The sequence below is a fragment of the Diabrotica virgifera genome, chromosome 5 (assembly GCF_917563875.1).
Source record: "Diabrotica virgifera virgifera chromosome 5, PGI_DIABVI_V3a".
Taxonomy (NCBI): Eukaryota; Metazoa; Arthropoda; class Insecta; order Coleoptera; family Chrysomelidae; genus Diabrotica; species Diabrotica virgifera.
This window is the reverse complement of record NC_065447.1, coordinates 39,207,205-39,226,679: the sequence shown is the minus strand read 5'-3', so window position 1 is coordinate 39,226,679 and position 19,475 is coordinate 39,207,205. Positions and strand designations below refer to the sequence as shown.

Sequence of the window (19,475 nt, the reverse complement as noted above, 5' to 3'; positions counted from 1 at the left end):
GCTGGGCGTGGTCCCATGCCTCCAAAGCTGTTCCTGCCGACGTCTACCATTTCTCGTATGGTTGGCCTCTCCAGCTCCATATTGCAGCTAATAATGCTATTTTATAAGAGGATTTGTACTTTACCCCAAATTTTCTGTCTTTTCTTCCAGTTTTTTGTTGCCATCTTTCTTGTTGCTGTTGCTGGTTCAGAAGTCCAGTTCGTCTCTCAGGTCGCCATATGGTGGTAACGCGTTTTTGCTACCCTAACGATGGGGTGATTAACTGGAAGACACTATATTTCCCATTAATACTTTATTATTATAGGTACATTTAATACTCGTTAATAGTACCCAGTTGACGATGGAATGAACGTCCTTAGTCGAGGTGGCACTCTCTACAGTAACCCCAATATTAGACTGTTAGACTGCCCTAAATATTTCTGTGTATGAATACTTATTGATTACCTATGTTTGTAATACTTTCGTATATGTATGACAAGATTATTATTTCAATAATAATATACAGAAATGCAATCTTGCACTAATACCTACATGTGTAAGTTTTGTTTACAAGACTACTTAAACATTCGGCATGCTTGATTGTTTACTAATATATTTAAATATATTACAGTGGAATAATTTTAAGATATTTGAAATTATCAGAAATATTGTTAAAATCTAGGACAAGTGGGTTTCTCCTTAATGAGTTTTTCCCTGAAGACTTAAAGACATTTGTAAATTCAGTGAAGTGAAATGACAATTTATTTCGGATTATAATTTAAAAAGATTGTTTGTTACGGGAAGGTAAAATCTACAGGTAGTTGTAATTATTAGTTTTTAGACAAATAAAGGTAGAGAGATTTGGAATTTTAAGTCTGTTTGTTTTAAGCACAAGAGTATTTGTATAATTTCCGGAAAGTGATTAGGATGATTAGAAGTATTGTTTGAAAGAATGCCTGGTTTTTCGAATGAAAAAGAGGAAGGTGGAAAGAGAAATGTTTCTGATTGGCTTGGCAATTTAGAATGGGGAAAGGGAAGTTTGAATGTTGAGACAGTTTGGAAAAGAAAAATTATTGTGTGGTTGGCATCCGAGAAAGGCAGTCGAAAGTTTTCGCGTATAGTTCAGAAGCAAGTACTAGTGGTTGTTTGATAGTGAGAGTAGCTGAAAAGTGGAACGAGAGACAAATCAAATTGAGAAGAAAAACCTCTTTGATTCTGTAAAGTCCAAGAGAGTAAGTTACAAGAACTATAGTTATTAAAATTATTTGTGATACCAAGTAAAAAAATACTTGGGTATCAGGAGATTATTATTGAGAGAAAGAGAGGAGAGAGTTTTGGAGGTTATTAAACGAGTACTGGTCAAAAGGCCTGGCTTGTGTTTTGGAGAAATAGCGCTGGTATGCTGCTGGATTGATGCTGAGAACGGAGAGGGCTTTGATTGGTAGCCTAACATAATCAACAAGGAAGAGCTGTTTGGGTCAAGAGGAGACATCATTGTGTGTGAATCAAAAAGGTCAGTCAATAACTTATGTGATAGATGTTCTTTATAATCATAAGTTAAGATATTTGCGTAAAAGCATATGAATTAAGGTTCCAACATTTCAATAATTTAATAGGAAATATAAGTAGTTTTGCAAATACCTAAATTTGTTTGTTTAGCTTATTTTATAAGTGGTATCAGGAACAAAGCGATAAATATTTGTTTAAATTAGATTAATTATATGGTAAAAGTTTCATTTGGACTATTATGCCCACAGGATTTAATTGATAGATTTTCAGAGCATTGCTTTTGATAATAATAGTACATTATATACCGCGGGACTGAAGTAGTACATTTAATCCTGAAGGTAAAGTTTATGGCCCGACCGCAGGGAGGGCCATAATTTACCTGAAGGATTAAATGTACTTCAGTCGCAAGGTATATACGATACTTTTCGTACTTCCGGTATGATTTTATTAATTATTTCAATAATTTCAATCAGTTTTTTCTCTCTTCAACTCATTTAATAAACTGTCTTTAAAATAAGTTACCATAGTAACATTGCGTTGTGACAGTTATAATTTAGAAACATTGTCATTACTAGTGTCATTGTAAAGAAACATTGTTATTGATAATTATTGGTATCATGAGTGAAGAAGGTGTATCTGATATTGATAAAAGAGCAGCCGAAGTAGGTGAAGAATTGTTACCACCGAAATCTAGAAAACTATACGAGCAGCAGTACGATGCTTTTAAAAAGTGGTGCCGCTTAAAAAATGTGAGACAACCTACTGAAAATGCGCTGTTAGTCTACTTCGATGATAAATCAAAAGCGGTTTGTGCCTCAACTCTCTGGGCACATTACTCAATGCTGAAATCGGTTATTAACATTAGAGAAGATATTGATATAAGTAAATTTCCAAAATTATTAGCTTTTTTGAAGAGAAGAAATGAGGGATTTAAGCCAAAGAAGTCAAGAATTCTCACGTCTGAGCAGGTAGATCAGTTCTTACGGGAGGCTCCGGATGATAAATATTTAATGCTTAAGGTAAATTTGGAAATTTGTTTATATTCAGAAATTTTAAGAAATCAATTTTTTTGTAGGTTGCACTTATTTTGGGCGTTGCGGGAGCTTGTCGTGGAAAAGAGTTGGTTGATTTAGAAATCGACGATGTGAGAGATTTGGGCGATTCCTTCCTAATTGCGATTAGAAACACCAAAAATAAAATTGACCGAAATTTTGTGATCAAAAATTCAGAAAACAGTGCCATCAGTTTTGTGGCGATATTTCGGAAATATGTGGCATTGCGAAAGACAGGGACAACTCATTCAAAATTTTTTGTTCAATACATCAACAAAGAATGTACTACGCGAGTAGTAGGAAAAAACATGTTTGGTACAATTCCACGGCAAATAGCAGCTTTCTTGAAATTAGAAAATGCGACGTCTTATACGGGACATTGTTTTAGACGCACATCTTCGTCTTTGTTAGCTGATTCGGGAGCAACAATAGACGTGCTGAAGAGACATGGAGGATGGAAATCCTCCAACGTGGCCGAGGGATATATTGAATCGTCTATTAAAAATAAACAAAAAATTTCAGATAAAATATTTGGTCAAGTCGCCGATTCGTCCACTATAGTTATGCCACAGTCCTCATTCTCGCTTCCTGTTTCCGCAGGATCTTCGAAACAAACACCAGTTCAATATGAAAAGGACCTATCTGTTACTCGTCAGTTACCTGCTGCATTAACCCAGGAAAGACTGGTCAATATGACGAACTGTCACAATATTAATTTGAATATTAACGTTAATTACCATTCTAATTAATTATATTTTTCAATAAAATATCCCTTAAATTCGTTTGTTTGTGATTTAATCGTTCCGGGAGTTTCGTCAATATTTAATCCCGGAGGGATTAAATGTGACACTTTAGTACCTGTCACAAGGGAGTGAAGTTGTCACTTTAGGCCCGGAAGTACGAAAAGGTATTTGTATGTGCTTATTTATGATTTTTCTATTTATTTCCTTTTCCTATTTTATCCCGATAAGGATCAACTAAGAGATACTGAAGCCACGAGAAAGGATAAGTATAACCTAAGATAATTTTAGTTAATTTTTATGACAAAAGGCACCCAGAGATTTTTTTATTAATTGTTTGTATATGATTTGCGTCAATTCAATAATTAATTCAATAAATACTCAATTAAAATAAAAGTAATAGAAATCAGATCACAACAATATACATTTTGTATACTGTATACTTGTACATTGATGAGAGCACTAATAATCGGCAAAATAACGCAAAAAATGGAAAACATATTAAGTTGTGTGATAAAAAGGGAAGAGTCTAGTGGAGATGTTAAATTTAGTGATAGTAACTTATAGACGGACATTATATTGATGGCTTCCCACCTTTAGACGTTTCGGACGAGTTTGAGAAATGCCACTGTCACAGTGACAGTTTTAGTTTACATACTCATCCGATACGTCTAAAGGTGCGAAACAATCAATATAATGTCAATTTATATGGTACTATCGCTAAATTTAACAACTCTACTATTTTTATTTCTTTTTATCTCACAATTTAATATGTTTTCCATCTTTGGCGCCGGTTATTAGCGCGCTCATCACTGTACACTACATACATCGGCGTGCATTTCACTTTATGTTTTGACTTAATTTGTTTGAAAATGAATCGTGACACATGGGAAAAGTTATAGCGGACGATCTAGTACTAATCAAATTAAAAGTAACATACTAAAAAAACAATGCCTGTTACGCTATTGGAATAATATAACTATATCTATTTCCAGGCCAACTCCCGCTTCTTCTGAATTTTGTATTAATTCGTTCTTTATCTGGAATTCACTCACTTATGTTGTCTATCATCCATATTACCACAGCTATTAACCTATAGAAGTTTCGGATATAAAGCGACTGGTTATTCAAAAATGATTCATTCATTCAACAACTCTAGCCTGTTGGCTTCAGTTGGTTCCTGATAGGCCACTTATTCGATGAAATAACTATAAACGAAGGACAGTTTCGTATGATTTATGACATATGTATTGTTATGCTCTGTATTTCTCTCTTTTGGCTTCTGGTATCTCTAGATGCTTACTCCATCCAGGAATAAAACAGGGAAATTAAACGCACTCAATGTCATAAAAATGTTAAAAATATTATTTATTTATCCAATATTCTAAAATCTAAATTTGTTGCAACTATTTCTCATCTACTAAATTAAGCTTTAATTCTGATATCTCCTCTGTTTTAACAAAAAAAAATTATTTAAATTATTAGTTATTTATTCTTACAAAATTTAATAAAATTTACCTTTCTCTTTTTTTTGAATTGATTACTTATTTCTTATTTAAAATTTGGAATGACTAATTATGTTATAGAACTGTTCAATACAAAAATTACGCAAATATGGTATGATACTGTCATTTTTGCAGACAGTCTTGAAGGTCTGCAGATACTTGTCTCTAGGGTGGCAGAAGTAAGTAGCAGGTTTGGGCTTGATTTTAACATCAAAAAAACCAAATACATGGTTATAAGCAAAAATAGGATACCACCTGGTCAATTACTAGTTAACCAACAACCTATAACACAAATCACCAACTTTTGTTATTTGGGTGCAAACTTAAATGAACAGTGGGACCAATCGACGGAAATGAAGATAAGGATCGAGAAGGCAAGATCAGCCTTCGTCAAAATGAAAAAAATCTTTAACAGCCACGATATAAAATTGGAAATAAAAATTCGTTTACTAAAGTGCTACGTATTCTCCGTTCTTTTATATGGCGTGGAGTCATGGACCTTAACTGAAGCATCACTGAAGAGACTCGAAGCATTTGAGATGTGGTGCTATAGACGCATTTTGAAGATTTCCTGGATAGACAGAGTTACCAACGAAGAAGTTTTATATAGAATGGGTAAAGAGCGCGAACTAGTCGTAACCATACAACGTCGCAAACTGGAATACAACGATATGACCTACTTCGGACCATACTTCAAGGTAAAATGCATGGGGAAAGAGGTCCAGGACGAAGAAGAATATCCTGGCTGCATAACCTGCGAAAATGGTTTAACTTAACCACTACCGGACTTTTCAGGGCAGCAGTCAACAAAGTCAGAATAGCCATGTTAGCGTCCAACATCCGTAACGGATAGGCACCATAAGAAGAAGGTGTGGATATAAACAAACTCTCTCCGTTTCACAAATGATTTGACTAACCTTTTTGTTTCTTCTCTACTTCTTTTCTCGGATTGCGTCGTCCTCGATTCTCCCACACGTACTCTTGGATGCTGCGAAAGGTTCCTCTCATCCAAACTGCTTCACACACAAACAAACAGGACTCGCTCGAATTCTCGACTCAGTTTCCTCTCTGCTCGATATCTTGTGCAAATAGATACCAATCGGCTACTCGTTCCAGACAAAAACAGGAATCTTCCTCGGACACGGGAAAATTAACTTCTCAAACCGGTCAACGATTTCGTTTCAACTTGATTCTGCTCGCAAAGGCCAATTTCACCACTTTACACTGACTTCTCACTTTTCAAAGCCTGGACTGCTGTCGCCAGATATTCATTACCCAGTGCCTATTTTTTCTCTCGTAAAATCAGACTCAACATTCTCATCCCTTCCATCCATTATTTTTCACCAATCACAAAACATCCTTTCTACCCAATACACCCATATTATCATTTCTTAAGAATCGATTTAATTTGTATACAACTTTCCAATTTGTTAAATTCTGGAAGACATCAAATTACTTTCGTTGCTAAACAAAAAGCCTTACATTCTAAACTCAATAAATATGTTTACCGCTTAACCATCTTCGAATTTTTTTATAAAATGTCTTATTGTCCATTGCAAAGCGAAATAAATCTGTATTGTCTAATCTGACAGCACCATTGTTTTAGTCCGTTCAAAATCCCATTAAGAAAACCACCTTCTTAACGATTTCACTTTTCCGCGAAAACACTGATTACCAACTAAATTATCCTATTACAATTTTTGGTCATATACAGGGTGATGAAAATCTATAATTTCGTGGTCTCTGATATAAATTTATTTACTAAATTTTTCCCAAAAGAAATTATACAACAGTATAGAAAAACCGTGACGGAAAAGAAATATTAAAAAGAATCATTTAAGCAACTATTAATATTTTAACAAAAATATCTTACCAGCATTTAGCAGCTTTTGTTGTTCATCTAGGGCCATCCCAAATTTTTCAGGTACCGATTTGCCCAAGTGGGGCATTACTCTATATTACGAAGAGTAAAACATCACAACCTGAAAAAGAAAAAAACTGTTATAAATAATTGATTTGATATTTTGATTCGGTATCATTTCACGATGAAATAAGAAAAAGCAAAATAAAATTCTATTCAGTTTGTGTTTTTTTTAATGAAAGTTTGCATTAAAAATAAATGATATTGTTAAAAACGTATAGGTACGCCTAAAATATCCGAATTATCGTTTTAATATTAAAGAAGTGTATGTGAAGTTAAAACTCATATTTTAGCAGAAAATGGTTTTGCTCATTTGAAGCACAGTTGAAACCTTTAAGTACTTTTACTATTTTTTTTTACTCAAAAATTGCTTCGAGTAATGTATCATTAATAAGTGTGGCATTGGGGACTGACTTTCTATGTATCTTTCGGGCATGATTTCATAATGCTGAAAAAGAGGTATTCTTGTTGAAAATTATTGAGCCTCTAGCTACTGATTCGGATTACCAGCGGACACCGAACGCGCATCGATACACACTCCGTCCCACCGGAGTTTCCATCACTACCGATATATGCTAGGAGATGGTCCGTCAAAATTATATTTAATAGAAAGCGGATCAACACACTTACTTACTAGCCAACGTCCACCCTTGGCATGTTAGCCATTTGGTGGCGCGCTGACCAGAATAGACGAGCCGTTTCTCGTAGGCGATCTTCATCCTTCTCGGGTGGGTCTGTTATCAGGGCTGGGCACACTGGGAGGTGAGCAGCATCCATCTGTGACTGATTACATAGTTGGACAGTTGTCATTTCGCGGACGCTGATACGATAGTTGTTCTGAACACGGCTACACTAATGGGTCTCGGCAGCACCGGCTTGTATTTGCTGCTCTTTTATCTTCTCTTTGATTCCTCTTCTAATGGTGGACTTTGCTGATGTGTACGACTGGAAACTAGGGGGCTGTGGAAGAGTAGTGCCTTCTTTTGCAAGTTCATCCGCCGCTTCATTCCTTCAACACCGACATGACTAGGGATCCATTGTAAAGTAATCAGCCACTTTTTTTCCAGCAAGTTCGATAGCTGGACGCGGCAAGATATTGTTTTGGCACAGTCATTATATCGATTTGTCGACAGGGCGAGGATTGCGGCTTGGCAGTCGATGAAGAAGGAAACTTTTTGGGGTGTTGGAAATTCTCAAGATTTTTAGCAGCTTCGTGTATAGCGGCAATTTTGCTGTCGTAGTTGGTGAGAGGGGCACCCAGAGCTATGGAGCCTTTGGAGAACGTTGAGACATATCCTGCTCCTATTCTTCCCGAGTCCGGCATCGAGGAGCCATCGCAGTAGATGTGGAGCCACTCATGCGCTGGGTACTTGGTGTGTATTGTTTCTAGGGCGGCTTTCCGGACCAACACAAAAAGTTAGCTCTAGCTTAATAATCGATATGGCAGAAACTCATTGGTCACCAGCCGTTGGCCAACCGGATTCCAATAACTTGAGTTAGAGAAAAAACCGAGTCTTACGAGTCGCTGGTTTAAAACATTGGATGCCACGCCGGAACCTGGAGTTTTCCCGCGCCAATCGTTTACTGAGGTGCCGAGCGTAAGTTTACTTATGACGTACGAAAACGTCACCGGCGCTAGACAATGGCAAATTATGATGTTAATTAACGTCATTGGCATTGAATGAGTTAAGCTAGGGTATTGAGCTAGTGGAAACCAATTGGTCCGAGTCGAAGCCAGCCTCGGAGCTATTCCGAATTGATGAATCGCTCGCGACGTTTGTAATCGTTTATTGAACGATTGCTTCCAACTTCCTTTTGGGGATTTGTTGATATGTGTATGTAGATATACGAACATGATTCAGAATTAATGAATCGCTTGCGACGAATGTAATCTTGTATTGAACGATTGCTTCCAACTTCTTGTAGATATATACTAACGTCACCGAATTTTAATATCAATAAATACAATTTTGTTTTAATTCACAAATAATTGCCAAGGCGACTTACTTCGAACCGGAGCGAAGAATATAATATTATCAAATATATCTAAAGAAGTTGTTAGATACCTGTACCAAAGAGTGTCTTAGAAAAATCGTAACTTACCTGGTCTATTTTAAGGTTAGACAATTTTCATGAAATCATTCATGGCTCTTTAAATCGTATAAAATTTTAAAGTCTTCATAGCGTATTTCGATCCTTATTAAATAAAAACAAAACCAAAAAATAAATTCAAATCGGCTTTATCTGTAAGGTCTCATTCAGGATAAAATATCTCTTTGATATACCCCGGTGTAAGGCTTTGCCGCAGCCGTCGCCCTTAATTGAACTCTTAGTAGGTAACATCAGTTGCCAGTTGCACGATACATTGACTGTGAAAACCACTCGAAACCCTTGAAATCCTTTAGCTTGTTATTTCTCAACTGTGATAATGGCTCTTATGTTTTTTAGTGTCCTCTAAGCCCAAAAAGAACACAAGCACGTTCTTATAGTATTTCTTTCTAGATATTTCGATTGCTGGCTTGGATTTCGAATGATGGATGATTTACACAATACATTTGTTGGTTTTACGGGACAAATATATTGAAAGAAAAGACTTGTAGAGAACAAATGTTTGTTATTATAGGACGATATTTCTGTTAAAACTTATGAGCTTCGTAATAGAAAAGGAGGTGTTTGTTCTAAAAAAATTTCAGTTGGGTAAAGCGTATATGACTCTATATCTTTGTAGAATAACTTCTTATTATTAGGAATTATAATTTTACTTTGCAGATACTTCAAAAGATGGGCTAATTTTTTTATTAAATTTGTGAAAAAATTAGAAAAGCTCATTTTTTTCCCTTTTTCGTTGCTATATCCTATATCCCGGCAGCTATGATTGTAGAAAAATTATGTGGAAACAAAGAAGTTTCGCAATTAAATTCCCTTCAAGATAGAATTATTGATCACAAATTGACAAAATAATTATTATCGTTGCAAAATTAGCCAACTCTATTTACAATCTACATATAGAAATAACAAATTGTTATAATTATCTAACTTTCATTTATAAATGGATTGTTTGTTTTAATTTCCTTTGTTTTTAATAAGGAAATAATCTTCTTCTTGCAGTACCGTCTCCTATCGGAGGTGGGCTACCATCACAGCAATCTTAACTTTGTTGGCTGCAGCTCTGAACAATTGTATTGAACTGCACCCGTACCACTCCTCTAAATTTCGCAACCAGGAAATTTTCCTACGTCACACATTTCTCTGTCTCGAGATTTTTCCTTAAATTATGAGCCTTATAATTCAATCAAATTGTGTTTTGACTAGGAAAGTTTTGGTGTAGTTCTGATTTCTTTCATTATATAATACATATTTTGGGCTGCTGAATCCGAATATGAGGTTTGCGGACAAAATTTCGTTACGGAACATTGAGGAAATCGAGAAAAAAAGCGAAAAAGTTCTGCTTTTTCCCGCTTTTTTGCTTAAATCTCGGAAACTATTAACTTTTAGTACATGGGCTGTTAACACAAATTAAAGTACTTAAAATTCTCTACAAATGTCACAATTTTTGAAGTTATACTTCTTTAGACGCGATTGAGAGTAAAATTTCATAATACTGCGCGCATCCGCACACACAAAGTATGGCGTTTGGTTGCTAAATCTTTCTAGTTATGTATAAATATATCAGTGCAAGAAAAGGTGTGAAAAGAATATATTAGTGTTTTTAGTAAATATATTTATTATAATTTTTGTGTCTTTGGATTTGTCTTCCTCAGGAGTAAGATGAGTATTATTAAAACATTTTATTGCATATTTATTCACCTTGTTTGTTTGTTACCGTGAATTGTCATTAGGTACGTCCGAACCGATATAGACACAGTCCTCGTAGCGCATTTGGTATAGCATTCGGCCAGAGATCGAGAGGTCTTGAGTTCGAATCCAGTGCAATCCTATACTTTTTTTATTTTTTTTTTTTTTGAAAGCGGCAAGCACAAAATTAATTTGGTGTTTAAAAAAAATTAAAACAAACTGTTTAAAGTATATTTATTTTTAAGAAATCATATAATAGAAGCATAACTTCTTACGTGCGTACAAAGTACACACACATTCTTTAATTTTTCAGGCGAACCTCTCGGTTTAAAGTGCAAGTTGAAAATTGCCAATTTTTAACGGTCTCTGCAAAACCTACTTTTTACATTTCAAAACTTTATTTTTTATTAGAGTGCTGTCATTTGATAAATTTACATCTTCCATCCTGTGGAGGATGCTGATATTATAATTATCACAACAGCTCTTGAGATGGCACCGTCTAATTAACATGTGACAGTGGTGTAGTCCTAATGCAACAAAATTATTTTCTCTAAAACCAGGAAAAGGAAAGGTTTCGTAAAGCTTCTACAACCCTTATTTGGCTGTTGAAAAAATCATAATGGACCATATCTTATTCCTACTTACTACTTCTGCATTGATGCTACTTCTGCATTGCTTAATCAGGGGAAACTGAAATTTCCTAAAGTCCTGCAGAAGAACACAGACTTGCAACCAACCATGATTTTAAAAACCCCAATGCACATCAGGATGAGGTTGCCACAGCAGGAAACATGTTTCTTATCGCTCTATATGGAAGAAAAAAAGAGACCAGTCTGAACGAGTTCAGATACAGACAATACGTATCTTCATCATACAAAAATAAGACCAACATTGCCTCATCACCCCTTACCGAATCTGCTGCACGAGAACATTCACTTAGAGTTTACTATCAGGTGCAGCAATGGTTATCTTTATATCAAGCCACACTTGACGAGCACCTAAAAGGTTCAAGTGAGTGGGGTTGAAAAAAAACTACTAGTAGTCTCGTGTCAGTGCCAACCACTTTGGACCCTGCACCAAACTCACTACTACGGTATATTTCTTGTAAATGTAAAAAAGCGGCCAACGCAATTGTGGATGCAGGAAGGTGGGTCTACATTGTTCCCCAATTTGCACATCATGCGAAGGCCTCTGTGACAACGTTGAGCCCCCGTAAGATAGCCTCGATGTAGACGTAAAAGAGACTGAAGTAAGAGGCAGAGGTATGTAGAACCTCCACAAGTTATTTCGTAACCATTCATCTCTTCTTGATATAGGATCACAAGTCAGTATCTCACTACCTCTTTTATTTTTCAGGAGAATGACCTCTGACGCTGACGATGGAGCAGTCAGACCCTGAGCCAGGACATGATGCCATCGAAGAACCTTACCACAATGCGAAAGGTATGTTTAATCTAACAATCTATTTTGCAATCGTCATCTCTCCTTTAGAACTGACACCATCTCTTTTATTTTCCAGAACAAGCAGAATATATCGGGACCGATCTCCACCGGAGAACCACAGCCAGGACCTTTTGAAAGACAACGGTTCATATAAATTTAATATTATAGAACATTTCGTATTTTAATTTTTTAAATTGTAATATTAATAATCACGATATTTTAAGTTTTATTTTGTTAAAGTCCTACTTTTTGTAATACCGAATTTGTACAATTTCGACTTTTTTTTTAATTATTTGTGCAGAAAACTAGAAGAAATTTATCAAATGGCAGCATTTTAATAAAAAATAAAGTTTTGAAATGTAAATAGTGAGTTTTGCAGAGACCGTTAAAAATTGGCAATTTTCAACTTGCAATTTAGACCGAAAGGTGCGTCTGAAAAAATGTAAATATTGATATTTGTAGAGAATTTTAAGTACCTACTTTAATTTCTGTTAACGGACCATTTACTAAAAATTAAAAGTTTTCCAGATTTAAGCAAAAAGCGGGAAAAATCAGAAATTTTTCACTTTTCTGACGATTTACTCAATGTTCTGTCAGGAAATTTTGTCCGCAAACCTCATATTCGTATTCATCAGCCCAAAATACATATATAAATGAAAGAAATCAGAACTACCCCAAAACTTTCCCACTAGGGGGTCGTGGAGTACAAATTGACTGAATTATTAGCAGGGAGTACGTTTCCCCTCTCATTATGTGGCCTAGATATTCCAGTTTTCTCGGTTGTGTGGTTTTTATGACTTCGCATTCCTTCCCCATCTTTAGAAAAACATCTTTAGTTATTACTCTCTCTGTCCATGGTATTTTCCACATTCTCCTGTATCACCAAACTCGAATGCCTAAAGGTGTTTGATTTTTATTTTCTTCCAAGTCCAAGAGTCCATGTTTCCATGCCGTATATCAGAACGGAGAGAACATAGCACCTTAACCTCTCTTTCTCAATTTCATATTTATATGTTCGCCTCTTAATTTTTATTGTCTGGTCATAATTATCAATTAATCAAACCCCTAAATATTTGTAGGACGTAACTTTCTATTTGCTTATTATTTATGATTAAATTCACATTAGTGTATAGCTAATTTGTTACAATCATAAGTTTAGTCCATTTCATGTTCAGTTTTAGACCATACTTGTTGGTATGAGTGTTTATGTTTTTCTGCAAATACTGTAAATTTTCTAGGTTATCTGTTACTATTAGCGTGTCATCAGCGTATCATATATTGTTAATTAATTCTCCGTTAATGTTCATACCAATGTTTTGTTCTAGGAGCGCTTCCTGACATATTGTTTCGCTATATATATATTGAATAGTAGTGGAGAAAGCACACAACTTTGACGCACACCTCGACGAATCTCAATTTCTTCGGTTAACTATTTATCAACCTTGAGTTTTGCTGTTTTGCTCCAGTATAACATGGATATGATGATAAGGTCGCCACTGTCGATGATTTTGCTTCTTAGGATTTTATACAGGGAATAATAAAACACTTAAATTTTATTCGAACCTTCCTACAAATTGCTATTGCTAATTACCACTTTAATAAGTATGAAAATTTAGACTATATTCATGTTTACTCTGGCTATAAAAGTTTTCATTCAGAGAATATGCGACGTTTACTGTTTTCATATTCTGGCTGAGATCAATCCTGCGACAATAAAAGCAATTCGATCGTTGAACATCATCAACCCCAACAAAACAACAATATTCGCGGAAATTAAGCACTGGCGACAATTCCGAACTGGCACTATAAACAGATATAAGTTAGTCTGATTTTCACGTCAGTGTTCCCGTTCGTCGGAAATTAAATCTAAATTAGTGCAAAATATCCAAAATTACTTTGAATATGAGCGACAGAGTTTACAAACATAATTATTGGAAATAAAAATACAGAAAGGTTCAAAATTATGGAATAAACTCATTTTTTCGGGAATCTGCCACTGTGGAGAAAAATCCCGAAACAGGTCGATTTTTATTTTTAAATTATGATTTCTGACATAACATATGATATAATAGTGACGTCATCCATTTGGGCGTGATGATGTAACCAATACTTTTTTAAAATGGGAATAGGGATCGTGTAGTCGCTCATTTGAAAGGCTATTCAACTTTCTATTCAGTAATATAAACATTAACATCATTATTTATACAGGGTGGCTGGCCAAAAAAAAATAATTTTAAATTAAATTAATTAACGCAAAAAAAATAATTTATGTAATTTTTTTAACTCAACATACATTTTACTGCTGTCAGAAAAGAAAAAAAAATGTTTATTTGTCAAATAAACATTGTTTTTCGCTTAAATTAAATGTTTAAACTGCCAAAAGGCAGGTGGGTGACTGTTTGGCTTTTAATTTAAGCAAAAAGCGATGTCCATTTATGAAATAAACATTATATTTTATTTAACATAATATACATAATAATAAACATAATATTATATTTTGTGACAGCAGTAAAATGTATTTTGAGTTAAATAAATTAGGTACATTCTTCTTTTTGCATCAATTAATTTAATTCAAAAAAATTTTATGGTCACCCTGTATAAACAATGATGTTAATGAGACAATGAGACAAGTCGACTTGTCTCAGGCTTTTTCTCCAAAGTGGCTTATTCTCGAAAAAATCAATTTATTCCATAATTATAAACCTCTCTATCAGTGACTAGTACATTCAGCCGTTTGTATGGACGAATAATTAGAGACCGCATTGAGAAGGAGTACAAAGACCAAGAGGAAGAAGAACAATCCGGTTTTCGAACAGGAAGAAGCTGTACTGATAATATCTTCTGCCTCAAACAACTAATAGAAAAAAAATTAAGCACAAATCAAGAAACCCACCTCATGTTTATTGACTTGCAGAAGGCGTACGATACAGTTCCTGTAAACAAACTCTGGAACGTGTTACGACAGACGAATATTAGTGTCACCTTAATAAAAGCCTTAAGAAATTTGTATGAAGGGTCAACATCACAAATAAAAACTGGAAACAGATTATCGCAAAGCTTCCTGGTTAATAAAGGTCTACGTCAGGGGTGCTGTGTATCACCGACCTTATTTAAAATATATGTTGCAAAAGCATTAAAAGAGTGGAAACGAAAATGCAGAGGCATGGGCGTAGACCTTGGAGAGATTTGCTTATATACATTGCAGTTTGCTGATGACCAGGTTGTTATAGCAAACGATAAAGATGATTTAGAGTACATGGCAATGAAATTACAAGAAGAATATAGAAAGTGGGGACTAGAAATTAATACAGAAAAAACAAAATACCTGCCAATAGGTACCGAACTATCGAACATCACATTAGAAAATAATGAAATCATCATGCCCTGCGACCATTACACATATCTAGGAATCGTTTTTGACGTAACGGGGAAAGATGATGAAGAAATAAAGAGAAGAATAACACAATCCAGAAAAACAATAGGTTGTCTAAACAGCGTACTGTGGAATCATGAAATAGGAAAAAGAAGAAAACACAATGTCTACGAATCTCTTATTAAAAGCAGTCTATTGTACGGAGCAGAAACTTGGCGGATAACCGAAAACAACAGAAGAAAACTGGAGGCAGTAGAAATGGACGCTTTTAGAAGATCAGTAGGAGTGTCACGCAGAGAGAGAATACGTAATGATGAGATAAGACAGCGAATGGGGGTTGACGGCTCTCTAACAACAGACATAGAAAGAAAACAGCTGATATGGTACGGACACGTCCAGAGGATGGATAACTCAAGACTCCCTAAAATAATTATGCAATGGGTACCACCAAACCGCAGAAAGAGAGGAAGACCCAAGAAATCTTGGAGAGAGGGAGTAACGAAGGCGATGAGCGCAAGAGATCTTAGAGAGGGCCAATGGGATGATAGAGTGTCATGGAAATTAGGCATCGGACAACGTCGCAAGACGTTTTAAAATCGATTTATATATATATATATACATCCCGCTATCATTATGTCATCTTTTCATGTTGCAGTCATTTGGCATCACCAAGAAATACTATCATTTTCGAATTTTAATTCGTGTATGTTTGTTGAGCGCATTTTTTAACGCCCTGTATCGTTCTCAGTTTTCTAAAATTTTAATTTTAAAAATTTAAATTATATACAAAAATTTTTACACTTCATAACCATTTTGACTTCCACCACATAAAAATGTGTATTTCCCATCATTTTGCCGCTTTTCGACGTTGCCACGAGTTAAAAATACCGATCTTTTGAGGACAGGTAGAAAAGGTCTATTGTAAACTTAGAGGATGGAATATTTTGGTAAAATATTCCATCCTCTCAGATTATAAACTACATAAAAGGTAGGTTCTTTACCTGTTCAGCTGGATTACCAAGCAAGGGTCTAAATATTTTACGAGTTGAATTGTGTTTATTTGATTTCATCTGTTAAATTAAAATTTCTCATACCGACTTAAAATATTTGTTTGAAAAATTCATTTTATATTTTCGTTTAATTTACTTAGGGTTTTTGGTCAGAATTTTGAAGAAACGCTTGGTTTGACATAAAATTTGGGACACGTACCTATAGCTAATATGTTAAAGAAAAAAAGTGATATTGTGCCGATATGTGCTTTTGATCTGGAGGTGAGTTTCGTCGGTTATAGGGTATGAAAACAAATACGTTCAAATAAGTCCGGAATTGGATAAACTGACTAATTCTAAGCAACTTCTATTTTATAGCGTTTTTCACTAAGTCAATACTTTTAGAGATATTTGCGAGTGAATATGTTCATTTTTCAACAAAAAAAAAAACGTTTTTATACGGTTTTTCGCAAATAACTCAAAAAGTAGATACTTTATTGAAAAAAAATTAGCAAATAGTAAATATAGCTTATAAAAAAGTGAAAAAATGGTATATGTGTCAGGTCTGTAGACCCAGTAGAAGCAGAGTTATTGCTAAGCTTTGTTTTAAAACCAAGAGGAGTAGGTAAACTAAATGGCAGATTCACACCCAAGAAAGTCACTAGAAATATCATCAGATAAATCTTCTTTTTTGGTTGATCATATCGGCCTTTGACGGTAATCTTGACTAAAAATCTAAAAATAAAAGGAAGAACGCAGAAAATACAAAAATTGCTGATAAAATAAATAAACTAACCTATGAAATGCCAATAGTGTCAAAATTTGATATGAGTAAAATTGCCTGAGGTTGTACCAATTACAAACAAGGTGTACGGCGCGGGAAATTTGAATGACTCCTCTTGTTTAAAAACACACTATAGTGAAAAATAAGCTCTTATATCTCAAATTCCAAATCGAATATTTTAACGTGAAATAAAAAAAATGAAACACTTTTCTGGGAAAACTTATTACAACTTTCTTAAAGTGTTTAAGAAAACGTTTATTTTTATTTTTTTTTTTAAGTTTCCAGCAGCAAGAGTAAGCAGGTTACGCTCAAAATACAGTTGTTCCTTTTTTTTTTGGTTAAAAATATTCTAAAAACTCCCTCTAATTAACAGCCCAAATGGAATTAATCGTTACCACTTCACAAGTAACTTTATGTATTGTTTGTGTTTGTAAGTTTCATCAGTGCAAAGTGCTTATTTGTGGAAAAATTTGGTTTTAAAGTAAATTTTTTTAAATCTTTAATTTTGAAAAAAAGACTTTTGTCAAAATAACTTAAAAATTATTAGTGATACCAAATATCTTAAAGAGTAAAAAATGTAGGTGTTGCTTTTTTAAATATTTGGAATTTTTTGATTTTCTGGAAGACAAAAATTGGTTAAGATATGGCTGTTCAAAATTTGCATATACATACTCGTGACTAGTGATTCGTTCGAGGCCTTTCAACAAAACCCCTTTCAAAAATAAGCATTTTGAACCAATGCAACTTACAGATCATATACAGGGTTTCCCCGAAAATAGTGCGTTCCTTAAAGGTATAGATAGAAAGCACAATGTAGAGCAAAAAAGTCTTATAACATTTTATTCTAAATTCAGCCGTTTGACCAAAAAACGAAAATACATTTTGATATGCAAATTGATACTCAATTAGTAAATAAACAAGGGGTCCCATTAGATTAAATTTCACAGTCACAGGTTCTTCTACGCCATGTTGCCAGGTCATATAAATTTATGAAAATAAAAATTTACTCTTATGGAGAACAACGTAATTTTTGTTGAAACGGTTAACTTTAGGAAAAAATGTTACAACACCTTTTTGTTCTAAATTGTGTATTATATCCACACCTTAAAGGAACGCACTATTTTCGGAGACACCCTGTATAAACAATACATTTATCTAAAGTAACGTGTGAAGCGGTAACAATTAATTTTCATGACTTTCTTTTGCCAAAAAAAAGGGAACGATTTTATTTTCAGCGTAACTTGCTTACTTTTCACGCTAGAAACTGTTTTAAAAACACCAAAAAAAATTTTTTTTAAACACTTTAAAAGAGTTATGATGAGTGTTTCCCGAAAAGTGCTTTATTTTTTTGGTTATTTTACGTTGAAATATTCGATTTGGTATTTGACGAATAAGAACCTATTTTTCATTAGCTGCAACCCTGCTTCTACTGGGTCTACAGACCTTATACTGACACCTCTTTTTCATAAGCTATATTATTGCTAGGAATATTTTCTTCGATAAAATATGTACATACTTACTTTTTGAGTTATTTGCGAAAATCCGTCCAAAACGTGTTTTTCTATGAAAAATAAACATATTCACTCGCACATACCTCGAAAAGTATTGACCTAAAACTTTTATAGAACAAAATTTGCTTAGAATTAGAATTAGTCAGTTTATCCACTTCCGGACTTATTTTGCACGTATGTTTTTTCACCTCCAAGAAGGGGTGAAAGTCACATCCAGGACAAGAGAACATATCGGCATAATCTCACTTTTTTCTTTGGCATTTTAGCTACGTGTGTGCCAAATTTTATGTCAATCCAAGCGGTTCTTTAAAATCTGGAGGTTTTGCGATATTTTATCGTGAGTGAATGGAATAATAATTATTACAACGGCAATTATTGCCGTTGTCACTTTTAGATAAGAAGTCATTATCACAATGATATAGTCAGGTTAACTGAATTGTATAATTATTGTTTTTATCATTAAATGTGAAAACCTAGAATTATCCATGTCTGTCCGTCAATAAACACAACTCGTCTATTAGTAGGACAGAAAGAATGACAAATAAGGTGTCAAATGAAAGCCTATAACCAAAATATGATATTACATGTGAGAAGTTTGACCTCGGACTGCCTGTTCCAGAGTTGCAACCGAAAGTACTGTTTTAAATTCGTCGAAATAGTACAAACTATTGGTCAACACGACTAAGAAAGACCAGAACAAATACATACTTCCGGTTTCATGCCTGTCTGTTCGTCCATATCTGTAGGTGAACAAAATTCATCCGTCATATCAGCTGACAAAAAGTTACACGAAGGGTTCAAATATCGACTGCCGGTTCAACTTCCGGTCACTTTTTGTGAAAAATTAGAACTTACGATGTCCAATTGCTTGTTA

At 34.4% G+C, this 19,475-nt stretch overlaps 1 protein-coding gene across 1 annotated transcript in view; it reads right to left on the bottom strand.

Moving 5' to 3' along the window:
• The window catches only part of LOC126885013 (potassium voltage-gated channel subfamily KQT member 1-like), a 102,746-nt gene extending 95,978 nt beyond the window's left edge, over positions 1 to 6,768 (bottom strand). Inside the window, exon 1 of the mRNA XM_050651404.1 lies at positions 6,659 to 6,768. Coding sequence (XP_050507361.1) covers positions 6,659 to 6,734 — 76 coding nt within the window. The 5' untranslated portion in view covers positions 6,735 to 6,768. The remainder of the gene's footprint in view (positions 1 to 6,658) is intronic.
• Between the last annotated feature and the right edge of the window lie 12,707 nt (positions 6,769 to 19,475).